Raw genomic sequence first — 12775 nt, 5'->3', positions numbered from 1 at the left:
CTGAGATTACAAGCCTGTGGAACCAGACCTAGATGGATCGCAGTCTTTCAACAGGTTTTCTGCTGTAGAGGGAAAGAATTCTGAGGAGTGGCAGCACCATGTACCTGTGACATGGTGTAGAACTCCACCATGGCAGCGGTGAGGGGTTCTGCATAGGTGCGGAGCGAGGGAATGAGCCTCAGCATGGCTCGGTTGAAAGTGCCGTAGATCTGTGTCAGGGAGGCCGGTCCTGGGTAATCCACATAGACGACAGGCACGTGGCGTAAGAACCTGTACCGGGACAGCACCGCTTAGCACCTCACAGTGGACTCAGCCACTCCCAATCCACTCAACAGCCCTGATGCCAATGCTGACCTAGGCCACACCCACTGAGGGGCTGGGGCCTGATGTGCCACGGAAAGCACACAAGGTAGGGTAACCAAGCAAAGAACTCAGGCTCAGTCCAGCCTCACTTTGGCCTTACAGATGGGTGGGAGCAATTCCTTATTCCCATAAAGTCAATGTCCCCCCCCCCTTTCCCTCTCTTTTTCTCCCTTTCCTAGCTGGTTTTTGGTGGTAGCACAGGGACTGAACCCAGCACCCACGTTCTGCACATCAGGCTCTGGAGCACTGCCACTAGCCTAATGCTCTGCTTCACCATCTTGAGAGCATTTCACTCTGAGCTCAGATGGCCTTAGACTCTTGCTCCTTCTGCCTTGTCCCGTAAAGTCTGGGTATACAAGGGGCATGCCATCTTGCTTTAACATAGCTCCCTGGTTATAGTACAGGGCAATTAACTCAGGAGGAATCATTCAATAAGCAATGTTTTAAAATACTTTTTATATTTATTTTTAATAAATTAGTGTGTGGGGCACTCATGCGTGTGTGTGCACACACACACTCATATATCACAGTGTAGCCATGGAGGTCAGAGGACTCACTTGCATGTGTTGGTTCTCCTTCCACCATCTGAGTCCTGGGGACTGAACTCAGGGTGTCAGGCTTAGAACCTCCTTACCTCCAAGTCATCTGGCCAGCCCACCTTTCTGTATTTATTTGTTTCTAGATGCATTTGTTACCTTTGTAATTCAAATCAGCTTGCTGCTGTGCTATGTTCACGGCAGTCCTGGACCTCGTGTGTGTGTGTGTGTGTGTGTGTGTGTGTGTGTGTGTGTGTGTGTGTGTGTGTGTGTGCGCGCGCGCGCGCGCGCTCCCATCACAATGGCCGAAAGTCCACGAGTTGCTTACCTGTGTGAGAGGGGCTTTCTTCCAGGGTCCGTGGGTGGATTGCAAGCCCCGACAAACTGGATTCTCTCTAGCTTCACCCACGTTTGGTCTGAGGTACGATAGAAGCCTCCATGCTCCACCATCTGAAGAAGAAGGGCACGTCACCATTAGGAGCAAGAAGCGAATGACAAACAGTGTGAGGAGAAGGGGCCCCTGCGTGCACACACCTGTCTGATGAAGGAGATGACCCTCTGTGTGCCATACTTATCCATATCTGGCAAGTTGATTTCATCACAGAACAAGACCAGCCACTTTCCAAGTTGGACAGGAGCCAGGACGACGCCGTTAGGCGTACGCCTGTATTCGCAGTAGTGGTCGAAAGTCTTCAGTAGCAGCTCTGGGGTAGTGGCGCTTGAAAAGTTAAGGCCCACGACCTTCGGATAGACACAAAATGAACTTCTAAGTCCAAGCCCACATTTCAGCCCCAAAGCTTTTGTTTGTACAATCTCCTCTCCTTACCTCCATGTCAGGCAAGGCCCGGAGGGCGCTGAACAGTGTCATAGTCTTGCCAGATCCAGGAGGGCCGCATAAAACCAGGGGCTTGTGTTCAGCCAGCCAGGTATACAAGAGAGCTTCGTGGCGGACTGTGTCTAGAGTCGGCACAACGACATCTGGGGCTGCTACCTTGTGTGTCTCCACTTCAATCTGAGGCACCTTGGCCTGCCACGGTGACCATTCTCCACTGATGGATACCTACACACAAGATGGGGAGGAGTCACTTTCTTCCAGGACTAACTCATTTTAACGCAGTTGAGATTTTCCAAAATAAGGACAGGACAAACTATTCAACATTCCCTGCTATCCTGCAAAACCAAAGACACTAAAAGATAAAGCCAAACTCATGACAGGCTGCTCTAGGACAAATCCCACTCACAAACTAGAACCGGGGGGTAAAGGCTGCAACAAGCTCCGCTTACTTCATAATCAATGATGGGTATGTTGGGTGCGGTGGGCAGCGGCACGGTGGTGATCCGTCTGATGTACTCGCCCAGCTCTGCTCTCATTTTCAGCCGGCTGTCTCCAGATAGGGACCAGAGGATGGCATAGACCAGATAGCGCTATTGAAAAATGGTCATTTTTATGACATTTGAACAAAATGGAAGACAGAGATGGCAGAGCTAGCTTTGAAGCCTCCTTTGTACCTCTCTTAGTTTCTGCTTCCCCATGAAAGCTCGACCTTCACCCAGGAAACAGCACACTCAAATGGCGTAATGTTTTGGAACTTCTCAGACCCCTAGCTGCCAGGACGTCCCCTCACCTGAATGTAGCGTTCCAACTGCTCAATCTGCATGGGGAAGTCGGGATGGTTGGCGTTGTACTGTGCCACGTTGCGGCAGGCCTGGTGCAGCATGGAGAAGAGGGAGCCGAGGCAGCGCAGGCGTGTCAGGTCCATGATGTGCTCCAGCTTGAAGGCGTGCTCCAGGGCCTTGGTGACCAGGCCATTGGACGTGAAGTACGGCTGCATAATCGTTGCTGCATCTCTCTGAATCTAAAACAAAGAACAAAAATGTACAACAACCACTTCAAAATGCTGGAGGAAGCCAGCACCTGGGAGGCTCAGGCAGGAAGGCTGTGAATTCCAGGCTAGCCTGAGCTACAGAGACCCTGTTTTAAAAAAAAAAAATGTTGGGGGTTTTCTTCTATTGTAACCTAAGTCTGCAGGAGGGTCCTGTGACCTGGTGGTTCCTCAGGGATGCTACCTTTCACTCACTAACATGGATAAGGGCACTCATTCATGAATTATAAAGAAAAATAAATCAAAAAGAGTACTTTTTTTTTCTTCTTCTCACTTTTTGGTTTTTGTTTCTTTTGAGACAGGGTTTCCCTGTGCACCTTTGGCTGTCCTTGAACTCACAGAGATCCATCTGCTTCTGTCTCCCAAGTGCTGGGATCAAAGACATGCGCCACCACCACCAGCCTTTTCTCGTTTTTTAAATTACCGCATGCGTAGAGTCAGAGAAAAACTCGGAATTCTCTCCTTCACCCACCATGTGGGATCCAGAGATAGAGCTCAGATGGAAGGGGACAGGAGCAAGTGTCTTTACCAGAGTCATTTCACTTTCTCCCTTTAAGTTTTAACTTTTGTTCCAGTAAGTTTACTCAAAAGCTGTTGTAAGACAATCCTGCCCACTTAAAACTCTACTGAGTGCAGGGTTTCCCACCTCCACCCTCTTGAACCCAGACCCGGGGCCCTCAGAGAACAGGCAGCCTGCAGACCTGTAGCATCGGAGAAGCAGCCTCTTCCCCCTCATCTTCTTTGCCTTTTCGCCTTCGCTGTGCCTCGTCTTCCCCTTCATCCAGGGGGATGCTGCGCAGCCTGGCCAGGAAGTTATTGAAGATCATGTCTGTGCTCAGCACATCCTCACTGAACCACACCATGCCGCAGCGAGACACTGTGGCCAGGGTTGCATATTTCAAGTCCTGCACTTCAAACATTATTCGTACCTTGGAGGAAGAATTAGGCAAATTTAATGACACAAATTTGGTAGAAACTTGAATATTGAAATTCCTTTACCTATATGCACAATTAAAAGAGTATTTTAAATTTTTTGCACTTAAAAAAAAAATCCTACAATTCACACAGCTACGATACGCATATCCTCTCTCTTTTAAGAATCTGGGTAGGAAACTATGCCTGCTGTGACATTCCTGGTGCATGGGGGCCCAGCTGCCTCAGGAGGTACTGTCATGGCCAGCCTCAGTGAGCAGGTATCTCCTATAGATATTGATCCCATGTTCCACACACCCAAACTCACCCACCTCAAGTATGAGCCCGGTCTATCTGCACTTACATCCAGTGTTAGGCGTTCTATCCAGATTACTCACAGGTAAACAGTGGTCAAAGATTCTAACCAGAAGGTGAGTCTAGACCTTTAACCCAAGAGTCAGATCTCTCACAAGATTAAGCTATCTGAGCAGTGTCAGAACCCACTGGTCAGTTGGCCCCCCAAAGGACCGGATGAGATTTAATGGTGTGCAATAACAAGCACACCCTTTAAGACTGAGACGTAAGCATCAACCCGGACACTAACACCAGCATCTCTCACTCACAGTGCTTCCCTGAACCTCCCTCAGCCGATCCTGCAGGTCCCACTAACTGCAGCCACAGCCAGCCACTTGGTACCTCATCTGCAGGGACAACTCTAAGACTCCCTGTGGATGCTTGGAACTGCGGAGAGTGCTGAGCCCTGTGTATACCAGTCTCCTCCTACACACGGAGACAGACCTCAACTAACAAACCAGGCAAAGAACATTAACAACAGTAAGCAGTAAACAGAAAAATTCTAGCAACAGACTATAAAAGTCTGGTCTACAAAGCGAGTTCCATGACAGCCAGGGCTACATAGAGAAACCCTGTCTCACCGGCGCCCCCCCCCCAAAAAAAGGTTACCTCAAACTTCTAAGCTGTTTATCTCTGGAATCCTCCACTAGGTGGAATCCATCCATTAAATGACACAGGGGAACTGAAGTCTTGGAAAGTGAAACACTGACTAGTGGGTGGGGCTACTTCCCAGAGCCAAGCTTTGTGTAAACTCCAGCTGGACAGACTGGTGACTACTCACGTTGGGTGGCAGGCTGAGGCGCTCTCCATTGGGCAGTGTCAAGAGCTTGTTGTCATCTAGCACGGAGTTCAGGTTCTCCACCCACTCAGGGTCCACATCACCATCAAAGACAATCCACTGGCGCTTCTGCAGCTCACCCCTCACATTGTCTATGATCCTGGTTTGGAAAAGATGGAAACGGCTTGTTCAAACCAGGACCCTAGATTTAAATGCTTTCCCTCCCCAAAGGACTTTGTGAAGAGGACGACGAACACAGTGACTACAAGCGCTCGGGTGCTCCCGTCCCTGAAATCTGAACATCCACCACAGTGAACGTACTTTCTCAGCACATGTGTGAAGAGTCCATCTGTCCACTCCCTGGTGTTGGGGTCCAGGGTTCCGTAGAGGTGGTCTTTGCTGATGGCTTTGGGGTCAATTATGTGGGCCACACCCTCCACGCCCTCAAGCCTCTCCAGAGCTTTCAGTAGCACACGCCAAGCCATGCTCTTCCCACTTCCTGAAGGCCCAACCATCATCAGGCCATGGTTAATCTGGGTGATCTGATACAGCTGGAGAACCTGCAGGGCCAGAGATCAGCACTGAGACCACTGGGGGAAGAGAGAGACCCTGCAGCCACTTCTGCTGACAGTGAGCAAGAAACACATTCTCTGCATTCCTAAGAGCCTGGAAACTCCAAGAGATTACGGGGACCACATGTCAAAGACATTTCTAAAGCAGGCAGAAGTCTGGGCCAGTGGAATAGATGCCTGCCAAGCTTTCTCAGTATGGGCACATCCAAAGACCATCCGAGGATGACAAGATCAGAAGGGTTATTATTTCGATACAGAACACTCAGGTCAATATACACAGTGGGTATAAATAACAGACCCAGAGGCCGGGAAGAGACTGATCTAGAAAGGAAACTTGGTTGACTGTCAACTGAGGCTGGTAACCTGTGGCACCAGGAAATCCTTAAGTTGATTATTTATGGGCATAAACCAATTTCTACCATAATCATACTTTTAGTCAGCATTTTTAGAGTTAGTGCTCCATGTGAGAGACATTTCAAGTTTTGCTATCTATATGTGTTAGTAAAGGGACAATCAATAAGTCTTGGGCAACTCTCAATAACAAATGCCCTTGCTGGCCTTGCTGAACAGGTCTCCAGAGATGGCCGGGAGCCTGCAGTCCTGGGAGCATCAAGTTATGGTACCTTTTCAACCCACATCCCTCCAACTTCTTCTCCATCGCCGTACGTCAAGTACATCTCCTGACACACTTTCTTCAGCTCCTCCCGCAGGGCCGCCATCTCCCCGCGGTGGTACTGAACCCCGGGGAACACATCCGATAGGAGGCTGAAGAGCAGCGGGATGTCTTCTGCTACCAGCTTGGGCACCATGGTCTCGCAGACACTCTGGATCAGAATCTATGGGGGTGGAGTGCTGTGAGGCAGGAGCATGGCTGCTGCCCTACAGAGTGCTACAGACGGAGTGAGCAAAACAATGCCAACAACAGTCACCCCACAGTCTACTCGACTCCCCAGGCTGGGAGAATCCCACTGAGAACTCCAAGGTCTTGACCCAAGTGTCCTATGGTGAATTTCAGAATGTGGACGTTTTGAGAAATCAATGGTATACTTGTAAGCTGGATGTGGGGATGGATACCTGTAATCTCAGCACTTGGGAGGACGAGGCAGCTATGGGTTTAAGGTTAGCCTAGGCTACACAGTCCAAGCCACACTGGTCTACAGAGCAAAGGGAAAACAACAGAACCCAGTGTGTACAAACCTCCTGCTCAGGCAGATTCTCAGCGATCTCTCCTTCATCAACCGCTTCCCCCCTTTCTTCTTTCTCCCTCTTTATCTTCTGGATCCTCTCCCTCTTCACATTGCCTGCACTCACAAGCACACTCTTCAAAGCCCGAAGACCGAAGTCATAATGGCTTTGAGAAGACAGCTGCTCATCACAGAGTCTGAAAGAGACATGTTTTCTTTAAAGACAGCACCCTGTAGGTAGACAGCGTGTAAAGTCAGGGGGACTCAGGTGGCCCTGAAAGACTGGGGACTGTGGACAGAACATCAGCCACCAGCTAGAAACGTGTCTGGGAACGGCTCTAAGCTACTCACTTGAAGAACGGGACGATTTTGTTGGCGAGGACCTCAGCAGTCCGGAAGCCCTGTGAGTATAGCATGACCTGGGCGATCAGCTGCCGGTCAGGCTTGGTCATGGCCAAGCTCCGGAAGAGCTTCTTGAGGTTGTCAGGGAGGTTTGAGCGACCTGCATAGCCTGGGTTCATGGTGATGAAGATAGCCATGTCTGGGCTAACCTTGACTTGTTTGTTCAGCAGCTCACAAGTAATGGGGGCAGAGGCTGAAATGAGATGAGCTTACTCAAGACACCGGAGACAACAGAGAGCAGAAACACCTGCACATCTCTAAAATGACAGAGCACCACTCATTCCCTTACCGACCTCAAGATCAAAGCCCAGGACTGCTGGGCCGAGAGGAGGCTTTAAGGGGCTGCTTTCAGCAGCCAGGCCAAAGCCCTCTCAGACCTAATGTCGGTCAAGCACAGAGGAGCAGCTGTCAAGGCAGCAGCGGGACATGCTGAATGTGGAGATCATGACCGTTAGCTCCTCTTAGCAGTTACGAAACAAACCCTCCAGCCACCTCAACCACCTGAGTGTTTGCTGTGAGGCACTACAGGGTGGCCCTGACAGTCCTGTTCCTTCAGGTCCGGGAGACTCTTTCTAACACAAGTTGCTATGACTGTGGAGTAAAAGTAAACAAAAAAAGGCTAAAGCAGGCGCAGACAGGGAGACCCTCACGCCAGCCTAGAGCGTATCTTCAGGCACCAGGCCTACCTCACCACATGTGCAAGAAGCAAAGCCACCCCAGAGTCTTCCAGGGCAGCTGGTCCTATGCTGACAGAGGACTCACTCCACAACCAACGGTGGGACACGGAGGTAAAACAGGAGGCTGGCTTCTCAGTGATGCTGGAAGGAAAGGGACCCTGAGGGCCACTGTGGGATACATGTGTATAAGGGAATGGGCTGTGACCTTGGCCTTGCAGAAGATGCTCTGCTCCAGGACTAGGAACTGGTACTGATGCTGCCCAGCACCAGGAAACAAAACTGATCTCAAACCATCCAGCCCCTCATACCAATCTCCAACCTCAATAGCTACACCGCTTGCTTGTCTGTGGAAGTAAGTTGTTAAAGCAACTGAGCTCACATCAGATTTCCCTCCACCTCAGCGACAAAAGACAAAACCAAACAAAAGCCACAGAGAAGTCTTACTCTTATCATAGTTGGGGTTGGAATGCTCCCGTAGTGCCTCTTGTATGCACTGCACCTGCTGGGATACAGCTGACAGCATCCGCTCCTCCAGGCGGTTAAACTCATCAAAGCAGCCCCAGGCGCCCACCTGGCAAAGCCCCACAAAGATCCGTCCCATCGCCTAGAATGGAAGGAACCACAGAAGCTTAAACCATTTGTTATGAACCGAGTCGTGTCTTTTCCCAAAGTCGCCCTTCAATGTCCTAACCCTCCAGGGTTATTGTACGTGGACACAGGCCCTACAGGAGGTGAATGAGAGACATTACTCAGAGGACTGGCATCCTTGTAAATTACCAGGATCCACCCTTCCTGCCCTCCCTCCTTGCCCTCGACATACAGAGAAAAGGGCACATGCCCAGATGGTGGGAAAGCAGCATCTGTACCCAAGGAAGAGAAGGCTTACTGGGAGCCCGCTATCAAAGCCACGTGGCTTCCAGCCTCCAGGACTGTGGGGAGGCAACTTTGTAGTCTGAGGTGTGCAACCTTTGGTAACTGCAGCTGACTTGTCTAACTCTGAGTAAGGCACATCTTTCTGAGACCTTCAACTACTCTCTTCAAAATGAGAATACTGTCTACCTCCCAATGCAGACACTCAGTGAGTCATTCTTCACTCACATAAACAGCATCACCATTACAAAGACATGCTAAGAAATGCATTTTCCATCCTGTGTCAATAACATCCCTCAGTCCAAACTGTTGTTTTATTTTATCACTTTGTTAGCAAAGAAAACCTTCTGCCTAACAGTCACTGTTTTCAGACACAGACACTAAGCATTAGCTGGCAAAGTACCTCCTCCAGTGCTGGAGGTGTAGCATGGGTAGAGCACTTGTCTAGCATGTTTAAATTCTGGTTTTGACCCCTGGTTTGGGAAGGGAGGACAGTTACTGCTACAGTTGACTGTGCATGCCTGCTAGCCCAGCTCAGATAGGATTGTGAGTTTCAGGCCAGCCTGGACCACACAAGGAAACCCAGTCAGTCTCAGATACGTAAATCCACAGGCAAGCAAGCAATGGCCATTTTAGACAAAGAATAATGGTTAACTTGGAGACTATGAAGGTCAAGTTGACGTCAATGTGTATGCTGGGCTCTGCTGCAGTTCAGAATAGCACCAGGTAAGGCATGGAGTACTGCGCCTTTGAGAGGGGAAGCTTAATGGCTTTAGATGCTGTGAAAAGAAGGTCTTACCTGGAAATCGAAGGTCTCATCACAATTGAAGACCAGGACAAAGCGGCCAAGCTGATGGCCAAGGGCTTTGACGGACTCTGTCTTCCCAGTCCCAGCAGGTCCTGTTATTTGAAAGAAAAGCAATCTAGTCCATCACCTAACTGGTAGTAAATCCTTACCTTGAAGAGAGCCATACATTATTTTTAAATTCAGGTGTAATAAATGCAAGGAAATTAAAGATTTTAGAATGTAGAAACCATGGAATGTAGAAAAGCACCCCAGCCATCAGCTTAGTGTATAAAAAAAAAAAAAAATCACACCTGACATGACTCCACCTGTCCAGGTTTGTGAAGTAACTTACCAAATGGAGAGCCCCCAAGCCTGGCCTCCAAAGCCTGTGTCATTGTCAAATAGCAGCGGTCAGTGAGGGGTGTCTGAACCAGCTTGTCCTGAACGCCCAGGTACTCAAAGCCGTAGTTAAACTTGGCATTCGCCATCTGAATGGACAGCTGCTGTAGCACATCAGTTTGCTTAGGGTCAAAGTAAAATCGCATCTGGCTGAGCCATTCAAAAGACTTGGCGTTGTCGATTTTGCTTTTGATCAAGGACCTGGTAACATCTCTTTGGTGAACCAACTCTGTGATCTGAGGAAGTAAAAATTTGCCACAAGCTAAAGTAATGTCTGCAGACTATCTGTTAAGTTTACATTAGGATTTAGGCTGTTACAGTGACTTGCAGCAAATATTCCAAATCCCAACAGAACTTCACCCGCAGGGACAGTGGAAATGTCATCCACGTATCCACGCAACAGTATCAAAGACTCAGAGCTACAGAGAACACAACAGCCAAAAACCTACTATAAGCAACAGCCCCGTGCAGCTGAACGAGACAGAGCAGCTTTCTCACGTCTACCCCACGGGCTGCCCACTTTGTGCCAACAGGCTGCTGCAGTCACCCCGCTGGGGGGTGTACGCCCTCAAAAGCTGGTCACTTTCTTCCTCCCATCTAGGCCCCCTAACACCTCCGTAACACACCACCCTTTTGTGGGCGCACAGAGGCCGGGGTCAACTCTAGGTGTCACTTTTCAGGGGATCCACCTTTATTCTCTGAGCAGTTTTCCAGGGCCCAGGCCCTGGACTGCAGTGCAGCAAGCATTTTTTTTTTTTTTTTACCAACCTGGCCTTCACCAAGGCTATCTTTAAAGAGGACCTGAGAACCAAAGACTGAATGCCTATGTCCACTCACGGAAGGCAGGCTGGCCTAGAATTCCCTGCCTCTACCTCCCCAATGCTAAGGTTACAGGTGTAGACCACAACTCCCAGCTTATTTTATTAATTATTAATGATGTGCATGTGTGTGCACGGGGAGTATGTGCACATGACTTCAAGTGCCCACAAAAGTCAGAGAGCTCCCTGGTGCTGGGGTTTCATGCAGTGGTAAGGCACTGGGAATAGAACTCATGTCCTCAAGCAAGAGCAGTGTGTGTTCTTAACCACTGAGCCATCTCTTTCCAGCCCCCAAAGGCTCATTTTTAAGCCTCCTTTCCTTTCACTACTTGAGCTGCGAGTTAAGAAGGGGCTCAGGCATGAGGCTCACCAAGTGCTCCAGCTTCCGTCTTCGGAGAGGGGGCTGCTCCATGAGGACAGAGTCTGCTAACACGTTGAGGGTGACCTCCACATTGCTCAGCACGGACTGTAAGGGGGCCACATCGCCACCTCCCCCGACGCTGCTTAGCGCATTCTCCACGTTTTCAGACCAGGCTATTTGGGCTGACAATACCACTAACTGGGCCTGAAAGAAACAAGAGAGCAGATCCACAGGGTCATTTTTTTGAGATGGGGTGTCATTGCACTGCTTGGGGTAGTCTTCCTGTTTAGCTTCCCCAAAAGCTAGACTACAGGTGACATTGCCCGGTTCCCAAGGGGTCATTTTCAAGTCAGTCTGCGCTTCCATCTTCAGCCTGCCTGCTTCTCCTAAAGATTACCTGGTATTTATCAATCCAAGTTATATAGGTATTTGGGTCAATTGAGGTTGCTTTTCCAAAGATCTCCACTTCTGTAACAGACTCTGCCAGAAGTTTAGCCAGGGTGACTCTCATCTCCTTTTCTACCAGAGTGAGCCACTCATTGATTTTGGGATGTTCAGTGATGGACACTGGAGTTTTAAACATAACCTGAAGATTTAAAAAAAAAAAAAAAATGTCAAGAATTAAGAGTCCAAGTGTGGGAGAGAAGTTTCTGAGTCACAGTCATACTACCTACCTCCTCTCCTTCTCGAGATGAAATGCCAAGGACCACAGAGTTGTCCTCATTTAAGATGATGCTGGAAACGCCAGCAAACATTTTCTTGAAGTGCTTCTGCAACTTAGCTACATTCTTGCTATTTCCAATGATTTCAAGCAGATCTTCATCACCCACAAAGTAGAACCTGAAATTAACACAACCCAGCTTTACTGCCTGGTGTAGAGAGGGTGGCTGAGCAGATGTTCAAGTATAGGAGAGGCAGCTGGCAGGAGGGCCTCCAGCCTGAACTCAGATCTCACGCAAACACCTGCCAGGGCTTGGCGAGAGGCATGTTTGCAACAAGAATTGGGAGAGTTCAATGTCATTCACTAAACTCATTCTGACAGCCTCTGCTCCACTCACCATAAGCAAACTCCTTGGAAAAGAGGAGAGGCCACTCAGGAGACAGCAGAGCTAGACCCTGGCGTGAGCAAGTGGCTGGGCAGGAAAGTGAGCTTAGTGAACTGAGTTGGAAAACCGGGCGTTTGGGGAGCATTAGTGCTGCAAGGCAGAGGGCTCAGTCAACGACACCGGAATCCTCGACATCAACGCTGAGCGACACCAGGAAAAGGGAGCAGAGCCAGCTGACCTTGAACTTACCTGGGGAAAGATGACCGCTCTCGTTCTAGGTATTCCCCCAAGGCTTTCTGGATCTTTCCGAGCAGGTCTGCCAACCGCTCCAGAGACCGCTGTACTCCCTGTATGTTCAGAACATCCATCACAAGTGGAGACTTGGAGACTTTTTTCATCAGAGCCAAAAACTCTGTGCTGATACTAGAGAACAAAGGAGAGCGGGTCAGCCTTCGCAGCAGCTCCCCAGCCCTGCCAGTGCCCGATCCTGCTGCAGCTGTACCTCTGGAAGCGCTGGGTTTCCACGGGCAGCAGATGTTTGATGTCTGCACTGCCTGTGAAGATGCCCTCCAAGTAGACCCAGCGCCTCTGCACATCAATCCACACGTCAAAGAGGGCCATGATCCGGTTCAGCTTGTCTTCCCAGCTCAGGGCATCTTCTTCAAACACCTGGTGGGTACACAGGAGGGCAGAGCTCAACCACTAACCTTTCCCCCCAAGGATATGCCAAAGGTGATGGAAAATTGCAAATCAGGGAGGGTCCCATCAAGTTGTCTGACCCACATTTTATACAAGCAGACACTTAAGGTGTAACCCCAGCTGCGGAGGAGTAC

The 12775-nt window shown here is 49.6% G+C and overlaps 1 protein-coding gene across 2 annotated transcripts in view; it reads right to left on the bottom strand.

Moving 5' to 3' along the window:
- Window positions 1-12775, bottom strand: part of Dync1h1 (dynein cytoplasmic 1 heavy chain 1) — a 69793-nt gene that overhangs the window by 26295 nt on the left and 30723 nt on the right. For both annotated transcript variants that reach the window (XM_036205996.1, XM_036205997.1), the window contains exons 22-41: window positions 12445-12611; window positions 12192-12365; window positions 11571-11736; window positions 11294-11482; window positions 10906-11100; window positions 9671-9953; window positions 9331-9431; window positions 8106-8265; window positions 6934-7177; window positions 6596-6779; window positions 6022-6234; window positions 5148-5386; window positions 4830-4986; window positions 3484-3711; window positions 2525-2755; window positions 2184-2324; window positions 1726-1959; window positions 1434-1640; window positions 1228-1349; window positions 105-270 (exon numbers count right to left, since the gene is read on the bottom strand). In XM_036205996.1, the coding sequence (XP_036061889.1) occupies window positions 105-270; window positions 1228-1349; window positions 1434-1640; window positions 1726-1959; window positions 2184-2324; window positions 2525-2755; window positions 3484-3711; window positions 4830-4986; window positions 5148-5386; window positions 6022-6234; window positions 6596-6779; window positions 6934-7177; window positions 8106-8265; window positions 9331-9431; window positions 9671-9953; window positions 10906-11100; window positions 11294-11482; window positions 11571-11736; window positions 12192-12365; window positions 12445-12611 (3801 nt within the window). The remainder of the gene's footprint in view (window positions 1-104; window positions 271-1227; window positions 1350-1433; window positions 1641-1725; window positions 1960-2183; window positions 2325-2524; window positions 2756-3483; window positions 3712-4829; window positions 4987-5147; window positions 5387-6021; window positions 6235-6595; window positions 6780-6933; window positions 7178-8105; window positions 8266-9330; window positions 9432-9670; window positions 9954-10905; window positions 11101-11293; window positions 11483-11570; window positions 11737-12191; window positions 12366-12444; window positions 12612-12775) is intronic.

Source organism: Onychomys torridus, chromosome 14 (genome assembly GCF_903995425.1).
Source record: "Onychomys torridus chromosome 14, mOncTor1.1, whole genome shotgun sequence".
NCBI lineage: Eukaryota > Metazoa > Chordata > Mammalia > Rodentia > Cricetidae > Onychomys > Onychomys torridus.
This window is presented reverse-complemented; position numbering and strand designations above follow the sequence as displayed.